General features: G+C 37.8%; 1 protein-coding gene across 1 annotated transcript; it reads right to left on the bottom strand.

Moving 5' to 3' along the window:
• Nucleotides 1-368: 368 nt before the first annotated feature.
• LOC145661707 (uncharacterized) lies at nt 369-767 on the bottom strand. The gene has a single exon (XM_081727039.1). The coding sequence runs from the start codon at nt 765-767 to the stop codon at nt 369-371; it is 399 nt and encodes a 132-aa protein (XP_081583165.1).
• Nucleotides 768-10547: the final 9780 nt, after the last annotated feature.

The raw sequence follows: 10547 nt of genomic DNA, 5'->3' as shown, positions 1-10547 counted from the left end.
ACAGAAGACAAAGTGCGCAATGTAAGGAAAGTTATGACATGACATGAAAGTTATGAAAGTTATAGCATGCACATAGTCTTTAAGTCATTGTGGCCACTCAATTGCATTAAGCAACATATCAACTGGAAAATCTGCAGCTGTCTTCCGAAGAGACCACTAAATTTTCAACCTTGGGATGTCTATTCTTGCAAGTCATCTCTTGAAGCTTGGACCACAATTTGTAGTCCAAAGGGTCTAGGTTCGGACTTGGAGAAGGCCAATGTGGAACATTTGCCTCCAGTCACTACTGGGTTGTCCGCCCCTTGTGTGCTGGGCCTGCTGGAAGCTCCAGTGGTGTCCATGGAAGAGAGTGTTGGTGAGATTCTTGTCTAATCTCTCCTGGTACATTTTGGCTGAGGTTTTTGATCCCCTTTCCACAGAAATGGAGCTCCGTTCTGCACACCCTGCCACACCATAACTGAGGCAGGATGCTGACTCTTCTGAATCCTTAGAACCTTTTCATCAGATTTTCTAGACGATGTGTTATATATCCTGTCATTTTGGGCATGGAAAGTCTCCTCAACACTGGAAATCTTTTCATCAATGAAAATGATTGGACGGTCCCCTTTTGCTGCATAACGCTTAAGTAAACGCTTTGCTTTTAGGAGCATCTGGTGCTTCAGTTCATTTGTTAGATGTCTTTTGCGTTGTTTGTAAGCATGGAGTTCCAGGTCATTGCTTAACGTACAAGACATAGACATTTTCGATATCTTTAGCTCACGAGCCATAATTGACTGTTTTCTAACTGGATTTCGTCAGGCACATGCTGCTACTGCTTTCACAAGTTCCGTTGTTCGTACTGTGTGTGGTCTTTCTTCCACGGGCGATCTTTCTCTCTTCTAGTCTCAACAAAGCGCTGGACAGTGCATTATTATTTATTTATTTTTAACTAATTTGCAACTTCTGGAGGGTTTTGAAAATCTCCGCTAGTGATATGTCTACCTTGAGCAACAGTACCATGGCCACACGATTTTCATACTCGCCCCATTCCATCTTGATCACTTACAAGTAAACAGCTTTACACTTCTTCAGCTCATCCAGCAATGACTCACGCTTCACGATACCGCTCTTGACGTCGCTTGCTTGTACGGGCGGAAGTACAGCCACCCTGAAAAGTTGGGGCAGTATCTTATGGCAAAACTACGTGTAGATATATATATATATATATATATATATATATAGGGTGACTCAAAATAAGTGTTACAAGCCAATATCTCGCGAACTATACATCAAATAAGAAAAATGTTAAGAGTCAATGTACAAAACAGAGGGGCCTAAAAAATGAGTCACACACGAGGTTCCCCCGCCCCCCAATTTAGGGGGAGGGGTGTACGTGAAATTTTTAAATGGGAACATAGGTCGAGTGATACCTCGTTCGAAAGAGCTTGGAAAATTGAACAATTTTTGTAGGAAACAATTTTTGATATGGGGCACCGTTTTCAAGATGGTCCCCAAAAATGGTCCTGTATCAAATAAAATTTCCAGTACTTATAAATCAGAAACGGCTGAGTAGAAAAAGATGAAACAAAAAATGAAAAAGGGGCCCCGGGACCAACTGGAAAAATTTCAAATGGGAATATAGGTCGAGTGATACCGTGTTTGATAGATCGTGGAAAACCAATCAGCTTAGTACAAAATTTGTTTTGATTTCGGGCAAGCCTGTTTCAAATTGGCCGCCGAAAATGGTTCCACATTCAGATACAAAGGCCTAAAAATAATGGGTCAAACACGAGGTCCTAATTTTTTACTAAGCTGTTTGGTATTTCACGATCTATTAAAGAAGGTATCACTCGTCCTATGTTGCCATTTGAAAATTCCACGTACACCCCTCCCTCCAAAATGCGGGCGGGGAACCTTGTGTTTAACCCATATTTTAGGCCGTCTGTATTGTACATTAACTCTTAACACTTTTCTTATTTGATGCATAGTTCGCGGGATATTGGCGTGTAACACTCAGTTTGAACATTGTGCTTTGTATCTGAATGGGAAACCATTTTTGGTGGCCATTTTGAAACAGGCTTGCCCGAAATCAAAACAAATTTTGTACTAAGCTGTTTGGTTTTCCACGATCTACCAAACAAGGTATCACTCGAACTATATTCCCATTTGAAATTTTCAAGTTGGTCCCGGGGCCCCATGATGGGGGCCCTGGGGACACCACAACACCATTCCACGTTGCCTATGGCTTTTTCCTTTTTCATATTTTGTTTCATCTTTTTCTACTCAGCCGTTTCTGGTTTATAAGTACTGGAAATTGTATCTGATACAGGACCATTTTGGGAGGCCATCTTGAAAACAGTGCCCCATATCAAAAATTGTTTCCTACAAAAATTGTCAATTTTCCAAGCGCTTTCGAACGAGGTATCACTCGACCTATGTTCCCATTTAAAAATTTCACGTACACCCCTCTCCCTCCAAAATGGGAGGCGGGGGGAACCACTGATTCATTTTTAGGCCCCTCTGTATTGTACATTGACTCTTAATATTTTTCTTATTTGATGTATAGTTTGCGAGATATTGGCTTGGAACACTTATTTTGGCACCCTAGATCTACAGGGTGTTTATGAACTATACCGACAAACTGTAAGAGAGAATTCCTTACATGAAAATAAGGCAAAAATTTCATATGGACCTGTAGGGAAAAGTGCATAGTTTTAGAGCTAGGGCTGTCCAAAATCGCAAAAAAAAAAAGGCCCTATTTCGAATTCTAGAAAATGTTTATGGTTGTCGTTATCAGCGTAAAGGAAGTCACGCATACGCAATCCAAAAATGCATATATCATTAATGTTGAGTGGGTGTACAGAGTATTCCATGCAGGGTGAAATTCCCAGACATGCCATCAACCGAATTTTGAGATATGCTCTGATTTTATGATTGGTCCAATTAGGCAAACGATAAGTCTTGATAGCAGTAAACACGGAATCCTTTGGCACGAAGATGGGAGTGTTAAGGATCGTAAGCAGCACAGTCTTTAGTACTCGGGAAATTACATTCTGCAATGTTACACGTTACTTCGAACACAAAAAATATGGAGCTGCCGGTTCCTAACACTTCCTACTTCACTCCCAAGCATTTTATGTCCATTGTTGTCAAGGCTTACCTGCTGCTTATTTTGGACCCTCCTTGAAATCAGGGTATATCTGAAAATTGTATTGAGAGCATATCTGAGAATTACGCCCTGTAGGGAATACCCTGTACACCTATTAAAAATTGACGAAATATGCACTTTTGGATTGTGTATGTGTGGCTTCCTTTACCTGATAAGGACCACCATCCAAAGTTTCTGGAATTCGAAATAGGGCCTGTTGAAATTTGGCTTTTTCGCGATTTTGGACAGCCCTAGCTCTGAAACTATGCACTTTTCGCCATAGGTCCATATGAACTTTGTCTTAGGAATCATCTCTTACAGTTTGTCGGTATAGTTCATGAACACCCTGTAGATATATATATATATATATATATATATATATATATATATATATATATATATATATAATGTATATTGTGAACAAAATATAAGGTTAGAGTGTAAGTGACGTATACGGTAAATTAAGAAATTATCTCGGTATAAATAACGCAATAAGGTAAGTACTTATTTTCATAAAATATGAGGTAGATACATAGTTATCTTGATGTTAACACACTTGGAATTTTTTTAAAGTTTTTATGGCTTGCAATCATGATAATAGAGAGCAAGAAAACAATGAGAGAAAATGTAAAAAAGATAACGTTTCCCTTTAAAAAGAAAAAAAACTAGGGAATTTTTAGATTTTTCCTAAACAAGGTAAGAATTGAAACGTCACGACTTGACGGTCGTGATCGTAATGAGAAGCACCTAAGAGGTGCGGGATAACTTAGCTCAAATTTGTTTGAAATTCAACACATGTTTTTGATGATATTGAATGGTAGCTATAAGGGCTTAAAGAATAAGATGGTAGAGCAAAGGAACAGCAACTAATTACAAATAGTCTTACCCCAAACTGATGTAGGTCCAATCTCCTCCCTCTTACTCATTGGTGATGGCAGGCGCTGTCCAAAGAGTTGTAGGTTGAGACATCTTGATGATATCCATGATGACGACGTCCGACAATCGACCATATCATCGAAGTCAGGATGACTTCGATATGTTCCCCATAGTGGTTGATATCCATAAACGCTTTCTCAAGTGTTTTTGTTTCGACTGTCCCTCTGACGACATGAAGAAATCGAAGGTGGTGACGCTCACAAGATGGCATGCACATAGTCAATTACCAAATTGACCCAGCCAAATACATATGTCCTCATGTCGATGATTCAACATAAAACAACTAGACTTATTTAAGGTTGCTAACATAGTCAGAATGACATAGACCGAAAGCAGGAAGAGAGCGACTTCCGAGAGTCAAAGTACGTACCACTCAACAACAATACTTTATTATGTCAATGTCCAACAGGTAGATGATCGGAGCGAGTGTTGATTCGATGTCGATGCATGACAATGAGGGTTCGGTAAAAACAAACTTATTGAGAAACCATCTGATCTAAACAAAATTGAATTTTAAGCTAACGGGTGTGAGACTAGCAATACGTCGCAAGGGGAAAAAGATAATAGAAAGTGCTACCAATATTTATTACAAATTATTTAGAAATATAAGGACTTCTTTGTAATAATGCAAAAAGTAAGTAATTAATTATTTCCTTGTAAAATAATATGAGCTGGCGATGCCGATGGTCGGTGTAAACAACATCTAAAGATGATGCTCCAACAGCGAAGCCTGCTAGGCTCTTAATATGTGACTGACTGGATCTTGATATAAATAAAGTTGCCGGTACTGAGTTCTTAGTCCCGTAACAGAATGATATTGGAGTAGAATGTTCAATACAATACTCGTTAGCCTTTTGTGACTTGTTCCACACCATGTTCAATTACCACGAGGAATAGTTCTATTAAACGTGCATTTTTTTTCTTTCTTTCAAAGTTTATTCAAATTCTCAATAAAAAATGTGAGAAAAATACAAAGTACATCATAGCTACGTCTGAACTATTGTTCACCTGATGTCGACAAATTGTAATTATTTATTTATTATTTGGAATGATTTATAACTTATCTGGCTACTAGAAATAGTTGTTCAGTCGTGGTTCTCGAACCTTGAGAAGTTATTTACCACATTCTCTGGATCTATTAAGTATAGGACCATTAGCGCGGAGGATACGGGTTCGATTTCTTCTGCATGTATATTGGACTCATGTTAATCTATACCTGGTCTTGATATAAACTATATGCTGAGAAGAGAACATCTAATTCAACTACCCCATTTTGATGTATATTTAAGGTATCAGTAACATCAAATTAAAAATATTTAAGTTCTGCACCCGTATTCTTCCATCACCGACAGGAGTGTTCGAGATGTTTCACATTAGAACAGAAAACCCTACCCTAAATCAAGACAAGGGAAATTTAAAGATGAGAGAACATTATTTTCAATTTTAATAAGTCGTGACACGTAACAATTTCATTATACATGGTAATTCTTTATAGGGTTTACAACTTCAATCAGTTATTCTTTATTATATTTTACGTCAACTGTGTAATCCTCACAGGTTTGAGTATGTTAATTATGCAACCAACTAGTTACCTAGAAATTTATTCCAGTTCTCACGTACAAGATGGACAAGGCTTAAATGCAGTGGTTAGCGTTTAAAGTGTGCATATCCTTTCTCCAAGACGCCGATTTCGTTTTAGTTGTGGATAGTTATCAACAATTACCCGAAATTACAATCCATTTTTAACTCCCGGCGTAAGCATGTAGCTTCACTCTTAGAGGTAGGTAGGTAGAAGTAGTGTGTTGAGGTGGGTGGTACTTTTATTTCTGGCATGTACTCTATTGTCCGTGGGATAAAGATCGCGGTGTGTGGTGGCCAAGGACAGGCTCGACGCGACAACAAAGGCTCTGTTCCACAGCATTGTACGGCGAGACCTTATGGGTTTGGTTCACCTCGACTTGTTACTCGTAAAGAAGGATAAAGAACTAATATTAGTGATAGTCCTGGAAAGTATGCAGTAGGGTAAATGCGACAGTAGTCGACCGAATTTGGCAACTATCTACTTTGAAACTTTGCTAGTGCTGACTGGTTTATTACAAAAGAAAAAAAGTACATGCATTTTATAGAGTGCAATATTCTACAAAAATACAATGGATGAAACGTTGAGTAAAATTCTTCTAATGTTGTTTTAAGTTTAAATTTTGTGAAAACTACTTAAACGTATAGTGCTCGACCACACAAAATCAGTGGTCGACCTGTGTTTGTTACAGTAGTCGACCACTAAAAACATGAGACAATTATATGCCTAAAATATGAAAGATATCCTAAACACTTCACAATATATTACAAAACTTTTTTTTTTTTAATTTTTCTTCCCTTCTAATAAACTAGTATAGTGCAAAGAACTGTAATACTAATGTTAGTAATACGTTTGCTTACATCCTACTACGTTCAACAGAAATTCTTCATCACTGGAGTCAGTTTGTCCGTAAAAGCATCAAGTCACTGAAATTCTTCATAAGTGTGTGCAGTTGATGCTTCTAAATCAGGATAAAATGCTCGGTGTATTTTGGGAATGCATACCAAATGCATTTTTCCGGAACATTGGTTACCCGTTACGCACTTTAGCGGGTTAATCAATTCAGTGTCAAAGTACTGTTCACATTACATACACTCAACTTGTCCATTTGCAGCATCATCTTCAACATCATTTGTGCTTCTGCTTTTCTCCCTATTTGTTGGCACACTTTCGCACAGGTCTGTTACACTGAAAGAAGTCCCAATGGTATTTATTAGGCATATGTTATTTTGAATTACATTTTCGTCCTTGTCTTGCACTTCCTCGACAAAACGTTTTGCACTGTCTACAACTTCATTTTGGTTACTTTTGTCTCGGTTCAAAGTAGACGTTCCTTCCAAAGTAACTGACTTCCTTTTAGATTTTCTCTTTTCCTTTGTTTCCGTAGACTTTCTTTTACTGCTCTTCTTTCTTTCTCTCCTGTAAGACTTTAACTTTCTCTTTCTCTGAGTAGTACTTTATCCATTCAGAAGAAGACACAGCGAAAGGAAGTTTCTCTAATCTTCTGTTGCTATTCTTCCTGACGTTCATTCGCCTGGCCACCACAAATTAACTTGAAAAGAAATTGATGTAGGACTAGATTGAAGTGTACAAGTCTGAGAAAGATTTTCAACTTGACTAATACTTTGGTCACTAGCGTCAACTTCAAGCAATTCCGGCGTAACACTTTGGAATGCATTTTCTTTTGTAAATTCCATTTCTCCCGTACACAAACTATCGGGTCTGTTTTCAACACCTTTTTGCCAAAGTTTTCGCCACAGTGTAAATATAGCAAGTTCGTGATCAGAAACGTTCGTTTCTTCACAAGATTCCGCTAGTTTTCAAACTTTTGTATCACATCCAACCCAAGTTCATAGTAGGGATGGGCAAAACCGGTTTTTATAAAAACCGGTTTCTAGAAAACAAAAACCGACATTTCGGTTTTCTCCAAAACCGGTCCGGTTTTTCACCGAAACCGGTTTCGGTGAAAACTTTTCGAAAACACATAAAACTTATTTCTGTGGAAATGGATTTGGTTTCCGGAGAACAACGAAAAACCATTCTGGTCAGAAATAGAACAAATTTTGGAAAAAAAACGGTATCGGTTTTGAAGAAAACCGAAACCGGATCAAGTGAAAAACCGAACCGGTTTTGGATAAAAACCGGTTTCGGTGAAAACCGAACCGGTTTTGAAGAAAAACCGGTTTTTATGCCCACCACTAGTCAGAAGAATGTTCTGATGAAGTATTTTTTTAAATTTCTAATGTCCTGTTGAAAGACACCCAGTGTGAATTTTAAAAAATAAATTTTGGTACTCTTATCCTTTTCAGGATGATCGGTGCATCACAAGCACGACAGATGGATCTCCTGTGAAAAATCCTCCAACCAGAAAAGACAATGTGAGCGAGATAACCAGGATAGAGTAAAGAAATAAGAAAACAAGAAATAAAGGAAAGCAGTACACTTCCATCATTCAAAGAGTGTTGTTCCAGCCAGGAATGTAGTTGAACCATCTACATGTCCAAAAATGCTGGAACAAAATTAAGGAAGACAAAGAATTTATTTTTCACTCATCTGGGAACTTGGCTGGCTATGCAACAGAGAACACTTACTTCATGTAAAGTATGAGAATTCACAAAACGAAACACTCCTACACAAAGAAACAATCTTCCAGGAGGCCATTCACGATTTTCTATAATTTGAAAGTTGATGGTGTAGGTACTAGTGTGTACAAGAAAGTTTTCCTTGTAGTTCACAACCTCTGTCGTAGCAGAAAACGAATACGGCTACTTCAAGAACAGGTCAAGGGTGGGAACGCCACAGCCCAAAGCGATGGAAGGGGTAGGCATCACAACCGCCCAAACGCTTTTACAGAAGCTAGTTTGGAATCTACAAGAAAATTTATAATAGAAAATCATTTAACACGTATGCAGCAAACCGACTTCAAGGATCTCACACCACTTACGTCATCAACTACCAAGGAAACAACTACAGACACCAAGGATCTCTCAAGTTTTCAGAGGCAGCCATGTTTAAGATGAAATCAGCTATTCCCCATGTTTTGCATGTGAGCTATTTGTACCAGGAGGAAGCACCTGTATGGACTACGTGCAACCTAATGAAACGAGGCCACCCTCTGCCAGAAGTGAATCTTAGTGATTTGCCATGCAAGTACCAGAAAGAAATTCCCATCAATGTCCGGAAATACTCTGACGTAATGTGCCTGTTGTATCGTTTGTTATGATAATTAATTAATTAATACACTTAAGTGTATTACACTAGAACGTATTTATTATTAGTTTCTAATTCACTTTACAGCGAACACACATTACATCACATGACATCTGCTGTACTGTCACAGACTATATCGTGATTCACACTGTCAATGTGGCCAGAACCACTTGACAACTACTGCATCCATTACATCTCCCCCTTTTACACATAATCTTTGAACCAGTAAGGTTTCTTTACTTTTCTTTCGGACCTACGTGGCTTATCACCAACTACTCCCCTTAGATTGACACCACAACTAGTTTCTGTCACATTTTGATTTCTCGTTACATTGTCTTGTTCTATGGGTTCTTGATTTTCTTGCACACCCTGTACATTATTATTAGTTACATCATCATACTCACACAAGTTTTGAAATTCAAATTTGTTTAGAGACTTTCTTAAATGTATTTTATTCCTGCGATACACCTGATTGTTTGTGTCTTTTACTAAATATGATCTTGGAGTGTTTTCAACATTAATTACTTGACCTGGTACCCATATCTTATCCTTTTGCAACAAACAATTTTCCCCTGGTTTAAATTCAGGCCTTATTTTAGCTGTTTTGTCATAAAGCATTTTATTTTTCTGCTGCTTCTTTAGTAACATTTTGTGTACATTTTCTTGAACTTTTGGTTTTAGCAGCTCTACATGTACTGGCAATTTGGTTCTTACCCTCCTACTCATTAACATTTGAGATGGTGACATATCTGATCCTAACACAGGAGAATTGCGATATGCAAGTAACCCTAACCTGTAGTCTCTCCCTTCTTCTTGGCTTTTCTTTAAAATTCTTTGGTATTTGATATTCTGTACTTCTCACACGTCGTACATTTAAGGACCATATTTTCTATATCCGTTGCTAACCCTGGCCAATACACTATCTGTCTTGCTCTTGCTTTAGTTTTTTGCACTCCAAAATGACTTTCATGCAACTGGTTTAACACTTGTTTCCTTAAACTAACCGGTACAATTACTTTTTTTACCTAAAAACACTAGGCCATTTTCTACAGTAATATCCTGTCTTAATTTATGATAAAATTTTACACTGTCATCTAATTCCTTCTTATCATCTGGCCAACCCTTGTAATACAGATCCAAAATTCTACTTAACACAGGGTCTAATTTAGTTGCTTCAATGAACTGCTCTTTACGTGCATCACTTACTTGTAAGTGAGAAGTTAGACTATGGATTACTTCAGTAAGTGACCTGTCGTCTTCTTCAACCTCATTAAGATATGACCTTGACAACAGATCTGCAATGTGCATATTTTTGCCTTGCACATAAACAAGTTTAAGATTATAATTCAGTAATTTGAGCTTCATTCTTTGTAATCTACTAGAAGGCACATCTGCTACATATTTATTCATTATCGAAACTAGAGGCTTGTGATCGGTTTCTACCTCTACTTCCCTACCATAGATGTACAAATGAAATTTTTTCACAGCATATACAATACTAAGTAACTCCTTTTCGACCTGTGCATATGATTTCTCAGTTTCTGTAAGGCTACGAGAACTGTAAGCTACAGGATGCCCATCTTGTTTGAGACAGCAACCCAGCCCTTCACTTGAAGAATCACATTGTAATGTAATTTTCTTATTTACATCAAAATTAGCTAACACAGGAGCACTAGTAAGTTTTTGTTTTAACGT

The sequence above is a fragment of the Thermobia domestica genome, chromosome 10 (assembly GCF_964235325.1).
Source record: "Thermobia domestica chromosome 10, izTheDome1.hap1.1, whole genome shotgun sequence".
Classification (NCBI taxonomy): Eukaryota; Metazoa; Arthropoda; class Insecta; order Zygentoma; family Lepismatidae; genus Thermobia; species Thermobia domestica.
The sequence above is the reverse complement of the archived record's forward strand: the minus strand, read 5'-3'. Positions and strand labels throughout refer to the sequence as shown.

Excerpts from the sequence above, each read along its gene's own strand:
- LOC145661707 (XM_081727039.1), bottom strand. The coding sequence starts at position 767 with ATGGCTCGTGAGCTAAAGATATCGAAAATGTCTATGTCTTGTACGTTA.